This window comes from Gymnoscopelus braueri (assembly GCF_963280865.1).
Source record: "Gymnoscopelus braueri genome assembly, chromosome: 21".
In the NCBI taxonomy this organism is placed as follows: Eukaryota; Metazoa; Chordata; class Actinopteri; order Myctophiformes; family Myctophidae; genus Gymnoscopelus; species Gymnoscopelus braueri.
The window spans coordinates 38,373,027-38,395,062 of NC_137623.1; the positions used below are offsets into that span (position 1 = coordinate 38,373,027).

Sequence of the window (22,036 nt, forward strand, 5' to 3'; positions counted from 1 at the left end):
AACAAAATGTAATAAAAATAGCTCAGATTTATATAGCGCTTTTCTAAGTACCCAAAGTCTTTTACATAAAGAAATGGAAGGAACCAACTCTATTAAGAAAGAAAAAAACTAAACAATAAAAGATAAGTTAAAATGATAAAAGGTTAAGCATGGGTTGGGGAGACATCTTAACTAGACCTCAGCTGGGAAAAGCTATCCTGAAGAGGTGGGTTTTGAGTGAGGAGGGAGGGGGCATTTTTTAGGTGGTTGGGGAGTGCATTCCAGAGGGAGGGGGCAGCAACAGAGAAAGCCCTGTGTACCCCAAGGTACGGTACTTGTCCTTTGGGACCTCCAGGACACAGGTGGTTGGCTTCACTAGACCTGAGGGAACGGGAGAGGACATAATGTTCGAGTTTAATTCTCTGAAAAAGCAGTTTAATTCTCTGAAAAACGTTTTGAAAATTTGTGTCAGTTCTGATGCCAAAACAGTAGCAGGGGAGTGGTAACCATGCACTGATAACAGAAAAACTATTTACACACAAGACACGCTGTCCTGTTGGTACATGTATTAACCACTCGAACACCAGTATCCCTATTCTGGAGGGTTTAACCCATTAAAACCGGGAATTTTAGATTTGAGCTTTGGCTATTCAAAGATGCACTGCAAGCTTGTATTTGATTCAACATTTGAAAAATGTTGAATCATTTTGATTTGTTTTAACCCAAATCTTCTCTTCTGGGGGTCCCTGGCACAAAACATTTTCAGATGGGGGGTCCTTGGCACGAAAAAGGTTTGAGAACTACTGACTTAGAAGGCATTTGTAGAATCGGCCTCATGGTCTTAATGGGTTACGTGGTTAATTTAGTGTGCTAGTATTGCAGATACCCAGGAGGAAAAGTGCAAGTCCAATCAGTGTGCTGGTCAGACGTATTTGGGAGGAGCCTCCTGTATAAAGCCTGAAGGAACAGCAATCCCTGGGCTTCACACGTTGGTCACCATGAAGATACTGGGGATAGTGGCTGTTCTCACTCTGGTCCACCTGGAGACCACCTCTGCCACTTCTGTAAGTTGGACCTTTCTACCGTTATATGAAGTGTTATTGGTGCATTTAACCACTTTGTCATACGACGAATAGCAAAAATAGCTGATCTGCAAGTTCACAACATAGATTTTTGGAGAATCTTTGACATTTTTAGTGTGGTTAAGTCTGCCTGTGGGTTTTATAGATATTGAACAAATGAAAAGTTTTATCAAGAGCTTGTGACTAAAAAATAACAACATGGGTTAATGGGTTAATATAGTATTTATATGTCTGAGTACATCTTCCTTCTCTGTTTGACTCCATGTGTAGCTGGGAGTGGTGTACACAGAGGGAGGCATGGTGGAAGGGGAGAACATTCGTCTGGGACTTGGTCGTCACATGGACATATTCAAAGGAATTCCCTTTGCCGACATCCCTGGGAGGTTTGAGAAGCCCAAGCCTCACCCCGGCTGGGACGGTGAGTAGAAACCTATTCATTCAACATCAATAGATTTGTGGATTCAGTTGGGTATGTATTGTGCGGTTGTACTCATTGTAAGCCTAGGGCTGCTGTAGTGTAATGATTAGAGCACACGCCTTTCGCAAATTCTGAAACAAGTCTCCTAAGTCGGCGCGCTTGAATCCTGGCATGGACAGGAGTCTCCAGTCGTAAAAACGGATGATGATGATGATGTAATTGTAAACCCACAGTGTATGTGTCCGGAGCTAATGTCACAAACAACATTTATTGTGCACACAGCCATTAGGCCAGAGAAGTACATCCACTATTTTTTTTTTTTTTCTCATAGGCCTACATTACATTTTGATATATTTGATTGCGTCGTTTGCCTGGCACCCAAACTAGTGAAAATTGCAATGCGTCGCTTTGCGCAGCATTGTGAGCTTGTAGATCTGCTTCACCACTTCTTGAGAGAGAGAGAGAGAGAGAGAGAGAGAGAGAGAGAGAGAGAGAGAGAGAGAGAGAGCCTTCATCTCACAAGCTTGTTCATTGATTCTTTAGCCACTTAAAACCCTATACTTTCACCGTCTTCCCAAGGGCTCTATACTAGATCCCCTACTGTTTTCACTATAGCTACACTAAGCTTGTAGATCTGCTATTTTCACTGAAAGTTCACCCAGCTTGGGTTCAAGTGGTTAAGCTACTGTACCACTGACCCTGATTTCTCGCCTCAGGTGTTCTTAGGGTCAGACGGTACAAGAACAGATGCCTTCAGATCAACCTGACCGGACGTTCATCAGAGGATTGTCTTTACCTTAACATCTGGGTTCCTCAAGGCTATAAAGGTATAACAACACTGCTTTTATTCCGTAAGAGATAAATATACATTTTGAATAATTGCTCAGTACATTACAGTGAAATGTTATCAAGGTTCATAAACAAATGTAGCACATTTTAAAACATGTAATTCAGTTGGTTCTTCTCTTACCAGTATCTACTAAGCTGGCAGTCATGGTTTGGATCTTTGGAGGAGGATACCTGAACGGAGCAGCGGAGGGAGCAAATTTCCTGAATAACTATCTGTACGATGGCCAGGAGATCGCTGACAGGGGAGATGTCATTGTAGTGACATTGGGCTATCGGTTGGGACCACTGGGCTTTCTCAGTACGGGAGATTCTAGCTTACCTGGTAGGTTTCAATACATTTTCTATTTTACAGTACTAGACCGGTGCCCAACTCTGGAACAGTCAAGAACAATGCAAGTTGGGAATGCATCTCCACCTGGATATCGTTTCTGTCGGGCAGAAACCTCTTATTTCCATATTTTTACTTTTTGTGTTTTTCATAAATGAATGCCCTACTTGATCATACTAGAGGGTCACTCAAAGCATCAAAAGCAGCAGATCCACAAGCTGGAAACGCAGCATAAAGTGGACTCCAGGGACTCTCTGGGTTTGTTTAGGGTTTCTAAATGGACTGGTTTGTAACTCTGACCGTGTGCAAATGGAACCAAATGGATCCTGATGGGACCATTTGGTTCCATTTGTACACTGTTAGAGTTTAGGGGAGACCTTGAAATGTAAAAGTTTGAGAACCACTGGTGTAAGAGTATAGGGTGTTCCTTTGAAGAAATATGCTTCTAGCTCACAGCACTGTTTCTGGATCAACAGGAAACTATGGACTGTGGGATCAACACGCTGCCATTGCCTGGGTAAACAGGAATATCCGTGCCTTTGGAGGAGACTCTGACAACATCACAGTCTTTGGCGAGTCTGCTGGTGGAGCAAGTGTCAGCTTCCAGGTCCGCTGGACATTTGGCTCGATCTATACATTACCCTATAATCAAATGTCATGATGCAAATAATAAGCTATAAATATACTTGCATACTCACTGTCTGTCTGTCTGTCTGTCTGTCTGTCTGTCTGTCTGTCTGTCTGTCTGTCTGTCTGTCTGTCTGTCTGTCTGTCTGTCTGTCTGTCTGTCCGTACGTCCGTCCACAAACAAGACTCTCACCCCTTACAACAAAGGGCTGTTCAAGAGAGCTATCAGCCAGAGTGGAACACCCTTTTGCCCATGGGCCATTAACAAGAACCCTCGAAAGTTGGCAGAGAAGGTATAGCTAACGGATCCTCTCACCTGTGTAACTGTTCTGACTATTAATTAATTTGCCATGCTTTATATTACATCCATTTAAATTTAAATATCTATATTAATTTGTCATGCTTTATATTAGTTTTTATTCATATGATATGAATTTGTCACGTTTTGCCTTCTATCTATATTATTTATTGATATGATATCTAGAGTATTTATTGATATATCTAAAGTAATGTATCATGCTTTACAGAGTACTACCCTACATCAGTGTAGTTAGATAGTGGAACCACCGGATCTTATGCTACTCACCAGGGGGGTCATTCTCATTCCACTGAATATCTTCTGATCTTGTTGGATTTGATTGTCAAGAAAACCTGGAACATCTAATAGGGGTGAAACAGTGTTTAATCCCTCTTTCGTGTAGTGGTGGACGTTTTGGTAATAGTAGTAATAACGTTTTTTTTTATAGATTGCTCTGAAGGTCAATTGTCCTACTGATGACAACATGGTGGCCTGTTTGAAAAGGACTGATCCTGTGGTGCTCACCAAGGCTGGAAATCTACCCGTTGAGTGCTCACCCGATAGTAAGTACCCCATTAGACAGCCACCTGCCACCTGCACAAAGCAAAGTAGCAAAGTAGTAAAGTGGGGACATTTATAGAACTCATTGGATGTCACAGGTTCCCCCTAAGTCTCTGGAGTTTAGCTATTTGCATATATAAGAAATAAATATTTTGCTCTGGACATGTGAGATAAAAGAAAGCAATCTTGGTACTCAAGGTCCTTGAAATTGAATGGTGTGCAATACAGTATGTCACTGGTTCTCCATGGGGTTCCAGGGGGTCCCAAGCTAAGCGATTGACGGTTAATTATGGGTTTATGGGTCTGAGAGAGTGTACACTTTCAGAGTTTAATTAAAATTGATGATTTGACAGCAGAGGTCTTCAACAGGGGGTCCGGGACTCCGGCCTAGGGGCCGAGTTACTAGGGGGGCCACCAAATCTTTGTGTGATAGGATTATTATTATTATTTTACATTAACCATCTGAACCCTATAGCATCCTTAATCTGAGGAGAAAAAAAATAGCAGATCTACCTGCTCACAATGCCTCGCAAGAGGTTTGATAGAGGGGGAAAAAGAGCAGACCAAGTACAGAGCCAAAGGTCAATTTTACTAAGTATTAAGGGTTTAAATGTCTGGAAGTGCAAATTAAACATGAATTCAACACAACACTGATGATAGTGCTGTCATTATAGACTATGAAGCTGGGCGATCAACAAATTGGGGTCCATGGACTAATTCATATCCAACTAGGGGTCCTTGAAATGAAAAAAATAAAATAAAATGCATATTATTCTCCTTTTCTTCAGAACCCATTGTAACCGCCCTGGACTTCGCTCCTGTGATTGATGGAGACTTCATTCCTGATGAGCCTGCCAACCTGTACCACAACGCGGCTGACATTGACTACATGGCTGGGGTCAATGACATGGACGGACATCTCTTCACTGGCTTAGATATCCCCTCCATCAATCGACCCCTGATAGACACCCCTTTGTGAGTCTTACAGTAGGCCCATATAAACGTACATATTTGATTTTCTGACAGAAAGAGAACCGTAAAGAACATAATATGGTACTACATCACCCTCCGCATTTTTGCCAATAAACCAAAGGTTCAAACATTGTGTTCCACGATTGCAGAAAGGACCTTCAGAGACTCCTGGCTGCTTACACCAAGGAGAAGGGGCAGGCTGGTTCGGACGAAGCCTATCTCACTTACACCTCAGACTGGGGCTCAAATCCTAGTCAAGAAGTCATCAAGAAAACGATCGTGGAAATCGGGACAGACTACATCTTCCTGGTTCCCACACAGGCTGCCCTCTACCTTCATGCTCTCAACGCCACGTGAGAACATCTTTCTGCTATGCTAAATTGAAAAGACCTTCATCATGTATAACCTAATGAAGGTCTGTGTACTGAACATTGAACTCCTCCCACTAAATTGATTTTGTATTAAATAATATAAATTTGCCTCTAGTGCCAACTTAATCCACATTCTGTTAACCCATTTAGACCTGAGGCCGATTCTAAATCAGTCGTTTTCAAACATTTTCATGTCAAGGACCCCCAAAAGGATATGTAATTGGCCGTGGACCCCCATCTGAAAAGGTTTTATGCCAGGGACCCCCAGGAGGGAAGATTTGTGTTAAAAAATTATAAATTATTCACAATTTTCAAGACATTAAAAAAAAAATCAAAAATAGCCAATGTACAAGCTCACAGTGCAGCACGAAGTGACGCGCTGTGAGCTTGTAGATCTGCTATTTTGGAATAGCAAACGCCAAAATACAAAATGACACAGATGCTTTCCTGGTTTTAATGGGTTAAATCAGTGATTCTAAACCTGTGGGCCGTGGACCACTGTTGGGCCATGAGGGTATTGCAAGTGGGCCCCCAAATAATATTATATTGATATAAAAAAAAGAAACACTGTAAAAAACGTTTTTTTTTTAAAATATATCCTTGCTCCCTTCTTGTCCCATCAAAGAACCGGCCGTACCTACTCGTACCTGTTCACTGAGCCTAACCGCGCGGGTGGCTTGTTGTTGCCCTACCCAAGCTGGATGGGTGCTGACCATATTGATGACCTGCAGTATACGTTCGGGAAGCCTTTCAGCACACCCCTGGGCTACCGGTCCCGCCATCGTGATCTTGCCGGATACATGATCGCCTACTGGACCAACTTTGCCAAGACTGGGTATAACTACAACCAGGGTTCCATTTGCGTCTTCTTATACTTACACCCTACTTAAAATAGGGTGGGAAAAATAGCGAATAGCAAAATATACTAATCTTCAAGTTGCATCGTTGTGAGCTTTGGATATCAAAAGCAGATGGCACGGAGGACCCCTCACACCCCCATATTACTGACGCTGCTCTAGTGACTGAAACGTTTGTCCTATCACTTTACTTTTGAGCTGAGAATGTAAAATATTTAAGAAAATGTCATGTATTATCTCTGTCTAAGGAGTATCCTTATTTTTTTGTGCGAAGAACCTCTTCGGTTCTTTCCACATTGTGGTATTGCAACGATTAGATTGAAAAAATCAGAGTACTTCTTCCACCACTGGTTAAATCCTATGGCAGATCTGAACCTTGATAAGACTAGACTGGAATGTTTCTGTTTAAAGCCTTTAACGTTTTAACTTTCCCCGCTTTTGTCCAACTTGTCGTCTATACAGAGACCCCAACAAAGGAGGGCTTCATGTGCCATGTGCCTGGCCTGAATTCAACAGCAACACTCAACAATTCCTGGACATCAATGCCAAAATGAACAGGAACTCTGTCAAACAGCAACTGAGGCTGCGCTACGTCCATTTCTGGACCAGCGTCTTGCCCAGCCTTCCATAACTGAAGGGTTAGATAATTATTCATTAACAAGCTTGTGCTGGTAGTCAAACACTGCACTCTCTGTTCTGTCATTAATGGACAAAATAAACAGCTGACAAATGTATTAGCAAATGTTCTTGTTTTCATTTAAAGCACCATACTGTTTCCATATACGCCATGCCGCGTACAATAGTCTGTAAGCAAAGTACTTAAAGTTTCACTATGTAACTTTTTATAATGAATAAAATGTAATTGTGTCCAATCTGTACGGTAGAGTATGTTAATACAATATAACTTATATAATTGCGGTGGTTGTATTTTGTCCCCCTTCTCTTCTATTGAGACATTTACATCGTGTCAAAGGACATGTCTCTCCTAGACACATGATGAGAATTTTATCCTGATAGTCAAGATTCAATTTATCTCAAGCAGGCAGGATCTGTTAGCTCAACTAGGCTACGTGAAAGCCCACTGAGCAGGGTTAAGCAAGTAAATTAGAAGTCATTATTAGACCAAAAGGTACTCTGAAACCTTTTGTTTATCCCCACAATGACTGGGTATCACAGGTTTTGTTGCAATTTGAAGCGTTTGTAGAAATATGGGGCTGTAAATGTAATAATTGAAATTATATGTATTTGGCCCCTCATTTATAGAATAAAATTCTCAAAAGTTCTCAAAAGGCCCTGTTCCAGTACCCGAGTCATTATACAAATGTGTTGTCTGTGTGTTCCTGCATGCAGTGAAAAGAGCAGAGAGAGCAGACTGGGATCGAAAGAATGGGAGGGATACCTAGAAGGGACACCTAGAAGCTGACACTTGCTCCACTAGCAGACTAAAATCTTTTGTATACTCTTAGTTTACACCCAGGATATTACAGTGTACCATGGATGTATTACATTGCCATCCGTAACGGTGTACATCACATTCAGATGGAGGCATCTCCTCCGGGACTCTTTGGCCGTCAGAATATCTGAGGTCGGGAGATGATTAAATGTTTTATCAGCTAAAGTAAATCTAATTATGTTGACAATAGAAGTCAGCTCAGTATTTAAGGCCTGAATTACACATCATATACGATGGAGCATAGATTTGGCATAAGCCTGCACTGAATCATCATATCGTTGCTGTCGGGCAGAAACCTCCTATCTCCATATTCTAACTTTTTGTGTTATTTCGTAAAGTAATGCCCTACTTGATCATACTACATCAGCGTCACACAAAAGCATTCTAAAGTAGCAGATCCACAAGCTCGAAACACGGCGAGGAGCAACGCGTTTTGAGCTTGTAGATCTGCTACGTTTGATGCTTTTGAATTTAAATCCTGAAAAGTTACAGTTTTGGACATATATGAGGTTTTCACCTGACAGAGAAGATATAATGTTTCCAAACTCCACTTATGGTCTTTCTCATGTCATTCTGGGTCGGCATTTATGAGAGTAGACTATTGGATCGAATGCAAAAAAAACAAAAACAAAAGAAAACAAAAAACTAAACAAAAGAAAAGAAAAAAATGCAACCCCATATTAACCACATGAACCCTAGTGTCCATTTTCTTGGAATGATATTATAGGCAAACATTTGGCTAAAATAGCAGATTTACAACACATACACACGCACACACAATTCAAGACATTCTGACATACTTACAAACCTTACTTTGACCTTTATATGGCAGTAGTAGTATTTATTTATTTTTCCTCCGGACAGACCACCCCATATCTTCTAAGTTTGCACAGCTGTCAACTGGACTCAAAATCACACTGGACGTAACCGTTCTCTCTGTCTGTGTGTGTGTGTGTGTGTGTGTGTGTGTGTGTGTGTGTGTGTGTGTGTGTGTGTGTGTGTGTGTGTGCGTGTGTGCGTGCGTGCGTGCGTGCGTGCGTGCGTGCGTGCGTGCGTGCGTGCGTGCGTGCGTGCGTGCGTGCGTGCGTGCGTGTGTGGGGCACAGCTTTCAGTACAATAGTTATAGGTTCAGTCCAGTTCAGCAATAAATAATTCTATAGCTCTCACAACATGTGTATGTGTGTGTGTGTGTGTGTGTGTGTGTGTGTGTGTGTGTGTGTGTGTGTGTGTGTGTGTTTGTGTGTGTGTGTGTGTGTGTGTGTGTGTGTGTGTGTGTGTGTGTATACTTTCGCGCACTCTATCAATACTAATTTCAAATAAGGACATGAGGAATAAATAAATATGTGCTATATTTATTAACCAAAGCTAAAGAACACAGTATAGACTCACATGTCGCAGATGCTATGTCCATGCACTACAAACAGACTCCCCAATGTCCTCATGTTGTCTGGTCAGGAGAACCTGTTCGTTTAAACCAGTACAGTCTATACGTTTCACCACAGGCCTTACAATATACAGTACAGGTTAGCACTCCTCCCATATGTTTGACTGGTTGTTAGAGACCCCTCCCCAGGTCTCTATGGTAAACAGACATACTGTACCTTGCTATAGCTAATAGCTAGTACAAGCGTGAGGTATAGAGACCATTATCAGTTAGTGTGACTCAAGTTACTTGTTTCTAAATGTTGGTAAAACTGAAGAATGAATCATTGGTTTTAGGAAAAATATGGAGGAGGTCACCCCTATTTGTAATTCATGGTAAGAAATGTTGTTGTTAAGTGGTTGATATTGTTCAGTCTTACAAACACTTAGGTGTCCTTGGTGAGACATTTACATCGTGTCAAAGGACATGTCTCTCCTAGACACATGATGAGAATTTTATCCTGATAGTCAAGATTCAATTTATCTCAAGCAGGCAGGATCTGTTAGCTCAACTAGACGTGGGGGCTACGTGAAAGCCCACTGAGCAGGGTTAAGCAAGTAAATTAGAAGTCATTATCAGACCAAAAGGTACTCTGAAACCTTTTGTTTATCCCCACAATGACTGGGTATCACAGGTTTTGTTGCAATTTGAAGCGTTTGTAGAAATATGGGGCTGTAAATGTAATGATTGAAATTATATGTATTTGGCCCCTCATTTATAGAATAAAATTCTCAAAAGTTCTCAAAAGGCCCTGTTCCAGTACCCGAGTCATTATACAAATGTGTTGTCTGTGTGTTCCTGCATGCAGTGAAAAGAGCAGAGAGAGCAGACTGGGATCGAATGAATGGGAGGGATTGGAGAAGTGAATGAGAGGGGGCGGGGTGAGGGGGTCTTGGGAGCAGAAGTTATGTTTCTGTTTGCCTACTGCACAGGCGCGCCACCTACTGGAGAAAATATGGGGTAAAAAAACTAAACAAAAAGTTAAGCTGTACAATGTGTAATAAAGTCCATTCAAGGTGGGGAAAGAAGCCAACCCAATAACCACTGAGGGATATTCACGCACGCAGACACACACAGCACTTCCCAGTACCCTCGCTCTACCATAATGCTGACACACTATAACAGGACAGTGAGCTTCACCTGGCTGGCTTCTTCAGCACTAATCTGCGGGGTTCCCAGGGGCCATGGCCACCATGTGAGGTGGATGTCATCTCTATTGCCACTGCCATCAAGCATTTCAGCCTCTATAATATCATTCAGTCGGACAGACATGGCTATAAATGAATCCTCACAGACACTTGCCCCCAGCTCAAGGCGGTTGTCAAGCAGTGCTTTTTATGCTCTTGAATTAGAAACAGGAAAAATATTTGAATGTCCAGATTCCCTTGGGTGGTGATGCCTAGGTCGCTGCACAGCACCGGCAGCATCTTGTTAACCGCCTTCTCAGCGAACGCTTAAAGATCACCACACTTGACGTGGGTGACCTGGTCTACCTCCAGTCTGACAGGAACAAGACCCGGGCACAAGACCGGTACCTGGTTGTCTCTGTGGACCTCCTGCAATATCAGGACGTTTGTGGGGTCCCAACTGCGTACAGTGCGTAGCACCTTGTATCGTGTGAGGATGTCCGACGGTTCTACTTGACATGTCTGACGTTATCCTTCTCAAGACCCTTGTCCAGATGCTGACAGTGCAGAGGATGACGATATGGTCCTGAGTCCATGGCCTTCAGAGATTCAGGAGTCCCGAGTTAGTGTTGGCTAGACCGCACTCTCGCATCGCAAATCTGCAAAGATGAACTACTATAGTAACTAAAGCTGTGAAATAAATGCAGTGGAGTAAAAAGTACACGGTTAGAGTAGATGAAATAGAAGTCAAGTAAAGTACAAGTACCTCTAATCGCACTTATAGGTACAGTACTTGAGTAAATGCACTTAGCTAGTTTACATTCCACCACTGCTACACATAGAATCTTCCATCTATCATCAACAGACAGGAATTTTCTGAGAAAGAACAACCTGGACTGAACATTCTGTCTCTGTCGGGTGGAAACCTCATATGTCCAAAACTTTTCAGGATTCAAGTAGCAGATCTACAAGCTCGAAGCGCGTCACTTCACACCGCGTTTCGAGCTTGTAGATCTGCTACTTTTGATGCTTTTGTGTGACAGTGTAGTATGATCAAGTCGGGTGTTAATGTAGAAAAAACACAAAAAATACAAATATGGAGATAAGAGGTTTCTGCCCGACAGCGACGATATGGCAGGTCAGATTATCGACACCAAGGACACCTAAGTGTTTGTAAGACTGAACAATATCAACCACTTAACAACAACATTTCTTACCATGAATTACAAATAGGGGTGACCTCCTCCATATTTTTCCTAAAACCAATGATTCATTCTTCAGTTTTACCAACATTTAGAAACAAGTAACTTGAGTCACACTAACTGATAATGGTCTCTATACCTCACGCTTGTACTAGCTATTAGCTATAGCTAGGTACAGTATGTCTGTTTACCATAGAGACCTGGGGAGGGGTCTCTAACAACCAGTCAAACATATGGGAGGAGTGCTAACCTGTACTGTATATTGTAAGGCCTGTGGTGAAACGTATAGACTGTACAGGTTTGAACGAACAGGTTCTCCTGACCAGACAACATGAGGACATTGGGGAGTCTGTTTGTGGTGCATGGACATAGCATCTGCGACATGTGAGTCTATACTGTGTTCTTTAGCTTTGGTTAATAAATATAGCACATATTTATTTATTCCTCATTTCCTTATTTGAAATTAGTATTGATAGAGTGCGCGGAAGTATACACACACACACACACACACACACACACACACACACACACACACACACACACACACACACACACACACATACACATGTTGTGAGAGCTATAGAATTATTTATTGCACTGTATAATACACATTGACAGTAAAGTTGAACTGGACTGAACCTATAACTATTGTACTGAAAGCTGTGCCCCACACACGCACGCACGCATGCACGCACACGCACGCACACACACACACACACACACACACACACACACACACACACACACACACACACACACACACACACACACACACACACACACACACACACACACACACACACACACACACACACACACACACAATGCAGCCACAGAGAACGGTTACATCCAGTGGGATTTTGAGTCCAGTTGACAGCTGTGCAAACTTAGAAGATATGGGGTGGTCTGTCCGGAGGAAAAATAAATAAATACTACTACTGCCATATAAAGGTCAAAGTAAGTTTTGTAAGTATGTCAGAATGTCTTGAATTGTGTGTGCGTGTGTATGTGTTGTAAATCTGCTATTTTTGCCAAATGTTTGCCTATAATATCATTCCTAGAAAATGGACACTAGGGTTCATGTGGTTAATATGGGGTTACATTTTTTTCTTTTCTTTTGTTTAGTTTTTAGTTTTCTTTTGTTTTTGTTTTTTTTTGCATTTGATCCAATAGTCTACTCTCATAAATGCCGACCCAGAATGACATGAGAAAGACCATAAGTGGCAAAAATCTTCTCTGTGAGGTGAAAACCTCATATATGTCCAAAACTATAACTTTTCAAATTCAAAAGCATCAAACGTAGCAGATCTACAAGCTCAAAACGTATTGCTCCTCGCCGTGTTTCGAGCTTGTGGATCTGCTACTTTAGATGCTTTTGTGTGACGCTGATGTAGTATGATCAAGTAGGGCATTACTTTACGAAATAACACAAAAAGTTAGAATATGGAGATAGGAGGTTTCTGCCCGACAGCAACGATATGATGATTCAGTGCAGGCTTATGCCAAATCTATGCTCCATCGTATATGATGTGTAATTCAGGCCTTAAATACTGAGCTGACTTCTATTGTCAACCTAATTAGATTTACTTTAGCTGATAAAAAATGTTATCACCTCCCGACCTCAGATATTCTGACGGCCAAAGAGTCCCGGAGGAGATGCCTCCATCTGAATGTGATGTACACCGTTACGGATGGCACTGTAATACATCCATGGTACACTGTAATATCCTGGGTGTAAACTAAGAGCATACAAAAGATTTTAGTCTGCTGGTGGAGCAAGTGTCAGCTTCTAGGTGGGTGTGTGCGTGTGCGCGCGTGTGTGGGGGTGTGTGTGCTTGTGATGTGGATATTTTCTCTGTTTGTTGTACAACAAAGTACAGGTTAATCAAGAGAGCTATCGCTAGATATTGTTATACTCAGATGTATTTTGGTTACTTTAGGACATTATAATTTGCTTGTATAAATAGCATGTGGTTTAGACAGATGCTGGGTTTTATGTTTACCTGGTATCCTAGTACTTTGTACTGAATTGTTTTCTTTGAACTCTATTTGCATAACCATTTATGCTGTCTTTTGTTGACTAGAGTTCATGACATTTACTTTGATCTAAGTCACCCTGGATAAGAGCTAATGAGCTAAATTGTAATCATTGATATTAACTTATACACCATTGTTATTCAGTGGGTCCTATTCCTCGCAATGCCATTGGATAGTAAATGTGTTTTATAGTTCCGGCCCTGTGGCCATGAACTCACACAATATGCAAACACACATTTTTCTAATTATACAAAATTTGCAGGGCAGGTGCATGGGATATTTGAGGAAATAGTTTGAGAAAAGCTAAAGGATTGGTCATTAGAATATAAAATTATAACTATCACATTATATTCTATTATAAATACACATTTAATTAGAGACCTCCTACAAAAACATAACAATGCTCATTTACATGCTCATGTAAATCTGTTTCTTATAGGTCCGGTGGTCCCCAGATTAAAGATCTCCCGACCTGCCTCAGAGTAGAACCTGGGTGTGGTCTCCACATGTAGTGTGGGGCTTGACCCTGTATGGCCCAGAATTTAAATTCTGTGACCATATGTCTCTGAAAAATGTGTCAAAATTGTAGCAGGGGAGTGGCAACCATGCACTGATAAACAGAAAAACTATCTACACACAAGAAATGCTGTCCATTTATGTATTAACCACTTGAACACCAGTATCCCTAAGGATACACCAGTATCCCTATTCTGGGGGGAAAACTTTCACCAAAAAGAAGGGATTTGGTGCAGACGGAAAAGGCGGTATACTGTAGATGCAACTCAGGTCAGTTTACAAAGATGGAGGGTTTACAGGGATATTTCACTTTCAAACATGTTTGGGGTCATGTTTTGGGGTCATTTTAATCTACTCGGGCTATTGTGAGCACCCCAGACAGTTTTTATGTTTTTATGCTGAATGACTGATTCAGTATTTAGATATTTGATATCAATTTTATCAGACATGCCCCATTCCTATACAAACCCATTGTAACTTAAGCAACTTAAAAACTGTCTGGGGTGCACACAAAAGCCTGAGTAGACGTAATGACCACAAACATGTTTGAAAGTGAAATATCCGTTTAAGTGGTTAATTTACTGTACTAGATTTGCAGATACAGGATGAAAAGTGCAAGTCCAATCAGTGTGCTGGTCAGACGTATTTGGGAGGAGCCTCCTGTATAAAGCCTGAAGGAACATCGATCCCTGGGTTTCACACGTTGGTCACCATGAAGATTCTGGTGATAGCGGTTGTTCTCACTCTGGTCCACCTGGAGACCACCTCTGCCACTTCTGTAAGTTTGACCTTTCTACGGTATTATTAAGTGTTATTGGTGCATTTAACCATTTTAAGCTATATCTAACATAGATTTTTGGAGAATCTTTGCAATTTTTTGTGTGTAATGACATGCCCAAAATAGGTGGTTAAGTCTGCCCTGCCTGTGGGTTTTATAATATTATAAGTATATTATCAAGAGCCTGTAGCTAAATAATAACTATATTGGATCCATTGGAACACAAGTTTTTTTTTAATTATTTTGTATTATTATTTCCTGAAAAGTGGCGGTTTTGGACATAGAGTTATCACCAGACACCATGATATAAAATATTGAAGAAAACTAAACTAAGCAGCTATTACAAATGGTACCAGCATCCAGTCTCAGACCAACAGCTTCTATACCTCCAAGAACCTTTTATTACAAATGATTTAGTCTATATCAGCGATTGTTGGAGTGATTCTCATAATGCTAAATTACATATATACAAAACATACATTAACTTAACTTAACACGTAACTTTTTTGAATTAATAAAATAAAACTTGTATGTTAATACAATTTAACTTATACAATTGGGTTGGTTGTATTTTGTTTTAGATCGTGTCAAAGTCATGTCTCACCTAGACACAGGATCTGACACAGATTTTGACCTGATAGTCAAGAGGAAAGTTAGATAGTGCAGCTTTAAGCAACACAGCAGCACATAAGTTATTAAAACCTGCCCTATCTTTACCAGGTGCAACGTTAAATTGATGAACACCTTAATGCATTATTAATTATGATCCAATAATATGATTGTGAAATGATCTGTATACTGAGTATACTTTCATGTTTTAGTATATTTTAACAGCAACACTTTTGTACATTTACTCAAGTAAACATTTTTTAATGCAGGACTTTAACTTTAACCTATTAAAACCGAGAAAGCATCTTTGTTATTTTTTCGTTAGCTATTCAAAAATAGCAGCTGTACAAGCTCACAGCGCCACTTCATGCCACACTGTGAGCTTGTACATCTGCTATTTTTTGAACATTTAAAAAAAAACTTGAATGTGTTTGAAAAACTTTTAATATATATATATTTTTTAACCCAAATCTTCTCTTCTAGGGATCCCTGGCACAAAAAAAAAATCAGATCGAGGGTCTGCGACCAAATATATATATATATATAAATTTGGGTCCCCTTGCCACGAAAAAGTTTGAGAACTACCGATTTAGAAGGCATTTGTAGAATCGGCCTCAGGTCTTAATGGGTTACTAGAGTATTTCTATGTCTGAGTACATCTTCCATCACTGTTTGATTCCATGTGTAGCTGGGAGTGGTGTACACGGAGGGAGGCATGGTGGAAGGGGAGAACATTCGTCTGGGAATTGGTCGTGACATGGACATATTCAAAGGAATTCCCTTCGCCGACATCCCTGGGAGCTTTGAGAAGCCAAAGCCTCACCCCGGTTGGGACGGTGAGTAGAAACCCAGATGCAGTTGGATATATATTCATCAATCAGGGTCAGTGGTACAGTAGCTTAACCACTGACCCTGATTTCTTGCCTCAGGTGTTCTTAGGGCCAGAGAATACAGGCAGAGATGTCTTCAGATCAACCTCCTCATGTCCTCAAGCCGTGGCTCAGAGGATTGTCTTTACCTTAACATCTGGGTTCCTCATGGCCGTAGAGGTATAACAACACCGCTATTATTTCTTCCGTAAGAGATAAATATAATTTCTGAATAACTGCTAAGTACAGTACAGTGAAATGTTATCAAGGTTCATAAACAAATTTAGCACATTTTTAAACATGAAATTCAATTGGTTCTTCTCTTACCAGTGTCTACTAACCTGCCAGTCATGGTTTGGATCTTTGGAGGAGGATACCTGGCTGGAGGTTCTATGGGAGCTAATTTCCTGGATAACTATCTGTACGATGGCCAGGAGATCGCTGACAGGGGAGATGTCATTATAGTGACATTGGGATATCGGTTAGGACCACTGGGGTTTCTCAGTACGGGAGATTCTAGCTTACCTGGTAGGTTTCAATTAATTTTCTATTTTACAGTACTAGACCGGTGCCCAACTCGGGAACAATGCAAGTCGAGAACGATGCAAGTTGGGAATGCATTGTTCAGCCATTGTTCCAATAGTCAGAGTACCATGTTGTACCTGTCTGCCTGTGTGTGTCCATTTTATGTCCACATATGGAGATTTCTGTATCTGTCTTATTGTGTCCCTTTATGCCCATATATGGAGTTCCGTGTCAGGCATGCTAGGTGTAAGGGTATAATGTGGGTGTTCCTTTGAAGAGAGCTGGCTCTTGCTCACAGCACCGTTTCTGCATCAACAGGAAACTATGGACTGTGGGATCAACATGCCGCCATTGCCTGGGTACACAGGAATATCCGCGCCTTTGGAGGAGACACTGACAACATCACAGTATTTGGCGAGTCTGCTGGTGGAGCAAGTGTCAGCTTCCAGGTCCGCTGGACATTTGGTTCGATCTATACATCACCCTAAAATAATGTCAATAATAGGAATATAGTGTGTCGATGCAAATATCAGCTATAAATGTATACTCATTCTGTCTGTCTGTCTGTCTGTCTGTCTGTCTGTCTGTCTGTCTGTCTGTCTGTCTGTCTGTCTGTCTGTCTGTCTGTCTGTCTGTCTGTCTGTCTGTCTGTCTGTCTGTCTGTCTGTCTGTCTGTCTGTCTGTCTGTCTGTCTCTCTCTCTCCCTCTCTCTGTCCACAAGACTCTCACCCCTTACAACAAAGGGCTGTTCAAGAGAGCTCTCAGCCAGAGTGGTGTTGCCCTTTGCCCATGGGCCATTAACAGGAACCCTCGAAAGTTGGCAGAGACGGTAGCTAACAGATCCTCTCACCTGTGTACCTGTTCTGACTATTAATTAATTTGCCATGCTTTATATTACATCTATTTCAATTATTAATTTGTCATGCTTTATATTTGTTTTTATTCATATGATATGAATTTGTCATGTGTTGCATTATATCTATATTATTTATTGATATTATATCTATTGATATATCTAAAGTAATGTATCATGCTTTACAGAGTACTGCCCTACGTCAGTGCAGTTAGATAGTAGAACCACTGGATCTTATGCTACTCACCAGGGGGGTCATTCCCATCTTGTTGGATTTGATTTGATTGATGTCAAGAAAACCTGAAACATCTAATGGGGTGTAACAGTGTTTAGACATTTTTGTAATAGTAGCCTAGTAGTAGTAGTAGTTTTTTAAAATCCTGCATTTTGTGAACATTCATGTTTTGTTTTAATAGATTGCTCGGAAGGTCAATTGTCCTACAGATGCCAACATGGTAGCCTGTTTGAAAATGACTGATCCTGTGGTGCTCACCGAGGCTGGAGTTCTGGAAATTGCAAACTCACCCGATCGTAAGTACTCCACTAGACAGCCACCTGACACCTGTACAAAGCAAAGTATTAAAGTGAGGACGTTTATAGAACCTCATTGTCTATGGAGTTCAGTTATTTGCATAAGAAATACAAATTATGCTCTGGACATGGTGAGATAAAAGAAAGCAATCTCAAGGTCCTTGAAATTGAACGGTGTGCAATACACGGTATATGCCACTGGTTCTCCACATGGGGTCCTTGAGGGGGTTCCTCCAGGGGGTCCCCAGCTAAGTGATTGACAGTTAATTATGGGTCTATGGGGGGGGGTCCCCTGCTTCATCTTGCTCTCAGCTAAGGGGTCCTTGGCCTGAAAAACATTGAAGACTAGGGGTCCTAGTAAATTAATGAAAAATAAATAAAAAATGTAAAGAGCATATATTCTCCTTTTCTTCAGAACCCATTGTAAGCAACCTGGACTTCTCTCCTGTGATTGATGGAGACTTCATTCCTGATGATCCTGCCAACCTGTTCCACAACAATGCTGATCGTGACTACATGGCTGGGGTCAATGACATGGACGGACATCTCTTCACTGGCTTAGATATCCCCTCCATCAATCGACCCCTGATAGACACCCCTGTGTGAGTCTTTATATATATATATAGCCTATATATAGGCCTGGCCTACACACACGCGCACACACGCGCGCGCACACACGCGCACACACACACACACACACACACACACACACGCACACACACACACACACACACACACACACACTTTCATGAATATAAATGAATCTTGATTTAGTTCACCTGTGTGATTCCCATAGCTGCACGTTCCTCCAAACACAGCTGATTTTAATTACAGAGCTACTCCGTTTTGAATCTCATTCAAGATGACATCCAGACGGTGTAGTATTACTCATACTTAATCAGCACACTAAAATATGTATGTACAAGCTATAACACAATCAGCACACTAAAATATGTATCTACAAGCTATAACACTGTGCACCGTGAGTGAGGTTCTACCGTGCCATAGCCTGAAGTGATGGAACCTTCTGATTGGTTGCGAGGCCGTTTCAGGCTGAAACTTAAAAATAAAATGACCGAAAATGTTGCAGTGATTAGATTTGATTAGATTTTCTGACAGAAAGAGAACCATAGTGAACATAATATTTAATGTTTGAATGTTCCATAAGATGATGATGTGTTTTTGAACACTGAAGTGGTACTATATCACCCTCCACATTTTTGCCAATAAACCAAAGGTTCAAACATTGTGTTCCATGATTGCAGAAAGGACCTTCAGAGACTCCTGGCTTCTTACACCAAGGAGAAGGGGCAGGCTGGTTTGGATAATGCCTATCTCACTTACACCTCAAGTTGGGGCTCAAATCCTACTCAAGAAGACATCAAGAAAACGATCGTGGCTATCGGGACAGACTACATCTTCCTGGTTCCTACACAGGCTGCTCTCCACCTCCATGCTCTCAACGCCACGTGAGAATATCTTTCTGCTATGCTAAATTGAAAAGACATTCATCCTACACAGACAATTTTTTTCTCTTCCCAATACATGTATTTTGATTTAAATATCAATTCACCTCTAGCGCCAGTTAAATCCCCCTCTGAGATCTGCCAGTGCTGTTTCTTGTTTTTCAACGTACTATTTGGGGGGGAAAGTCATGGTTATATCCTTGCTCCCTTCTTGTCCCATCAAAGAACCGGCCGTACCTACTCGTACCTGTTCTCTGAGCCTAACCGCATGGCTGGCTTGGTGATGCCCTACCCAACCTGGATGGGTGCTGACCATGCTGATGACCTGCAGTATATGTTCGGGAAGCCTTTCACCACACCCCTGGGCTACTGGCCCAGCCATCGTGATGTCGCCGGATACATGATCGCCTACTGGACCAACTTCGCCAAGACCGGGTATAACTACAACCAGGGTTCCTTTGTAGGAAAAAAAAACTAAAAACAAAACTATAACAACAGAAAGGTGTAGGGGGCATCTTCTTAAATTATGCCCTACTTAAAATAGGGTGGGACAAATAGCAAATAGCAAAATATCTTCAAGTTCACAAAGCGTTGCATCGTTGTGAGCTTGGGATATCAAAAGCAGAGGCATGGAACCTTGATAAGACTAGACTGGAATTTTTCTGTTCAAAGCCTTTAACGTTGTCTTTAACTTTCCCCGCTTTTGTCCAACTTGTCATCTATACAGAGACCCCAACAAAGGAGGGCTTCGTGTGCCTGTTACCTGGCCTGAATTCAAGAGCGACACTCAACAATTCCTGGACATCAATGCCAATATGAACAGGAACTCTGTTAAACAGAAAATGAGGGTGCGCTATGTCCATTTCTGGACTAGTCTCTTGCCCAACCTTCCATAACTAAAGAATTAGATAACAAGCTTGTGCCATCTCTGGTAGTCAAACACTGCTCTCTGTTTTGTCATTAATGGACAAAATAAACTGCTGCCAAATGCATAAGCAAATGTTCTTGTTTTCATTTAAAGCACCATACTGTTCCATATACGCCATGCCTCGTGCAATAGTCTCTAAGCAAAGTACCGATGTACTTAAAGCAGCACTATGTAACTTTCTTTTTAATGAATAAAATGTCATTTTGTCCAATCTGTTTGGTAGAGTATGTTAATACAATCTAACTTATATAATTGGGGTGGTTGTATTTTGACTCCCTGCTCTTCTATTGAGACATTTAGATCGTGTCAAAGGTCATGTCTCACCTAGACACAGGATCTGAATTTTGACCTGATGGTCAAGATTAAATTTATCTCCTGAGCAAGCAGGCAGGCTCTATTAGCTCAATGGTAACATTTTCAGGACTTGGTCAGGAAACCGGGTTCAAATCCGGTGCAGAAGATGAAAGTTAAATAGTGGAGCTTTAATATAATTTAATATATTGTATTATTACATTTATATTGATGTTATATAATAATAATAATAATAATAATAATAATAATAATAATAATAATAATAATAATAATAATAATATTGATAACACACAATAAGGTACATTATAACAAATGTAGAGAAACTAATACAGGATCCAAGACAAAAGCCTTGTGGTGCACTGCATGTTAAGTGTAATCACCCCTGTTATGTGTGTTGTTTTAATAATATATAATTCAAATGAAATGGATCGATGTGTAAAGAAAAGACAGTAATAATTCATAATGTTATGAATAGTTATTTCACTCATGTCCCTTTACTAGGCTACTACTACTAAAAGAAAAACCTAATGACAAATAAAGTTAGTATTTATTTCTGGGCCTTTATCTTATCTCTACTGCTTGTTTTTGTTGGTTCTTTTGAGAATCTGTCCACCTGTTCCCATGTGGACTCATTCAAGGTCGTTGTGGTTTGATCTCTAAACTGAATGAGTCAGAACGAGCTACACAAAATCCTGTAATCATTTAACCACTTAATACAACGGACCTAACTTGGCTCTGTGCTTTGACCGCTTTTTTCCCTCTACACATCTCTTCGCCAAATATAGCCGATCTACAAGGTCACAACGCATGCTGTATTGTGCAAATAGCAACAAATATGATACAAACAATTCTACGCATACACACACACACACACACACACACACACACACACACACACACACACACACACACACACACACACACACACACACACACACACACACACACACACACACACACACACACACACACACACACCATACAGTATATGTATAGGTCTGTAGGTGTGTCCTCTATGTTGTGTTGTGTTGTGTTGTGTTGTGTTGTGTTGTGTTGTGTTGTGTT

The 22,036-nt window shown here is 41.0% G+C and overlaps 1 protein-coding gene across 1 annotated transcript; it reads left to right on the forward strand.

The window, feature by feature from the left end:
* Positions 1–977: 977 nt before the first annotated feature.
* LOC308076989 (bile salt-activated lipase-like) lies at positions 978–20,627 on the forward strand (the record flags this gene model as incomplete). Its single annotated transcript, XM_080417513.1, has 11 exons — positions 978–1,043; positions 1,332–1,479; positions 16,417–16,536; positions 16,687–16,884; positions 17,200–17,330; positions 17,603–17,710; positions 18,151–18,265; positions 18,681–18,867; positions 19,531–19,734; positions 19,957–20,166; positions 20,459–20,627. The coding sequence occupies 11 exons, from the start codon at positions 978–980 to the stop codon at positions 20,625–20,627; spliced, it is 1,656 nt and encodes a 551-aa protein (XP_080273639.1).
* Between the last annotated feature and the right edge of the window lie 1,409 nt (positions 20,628–22,036).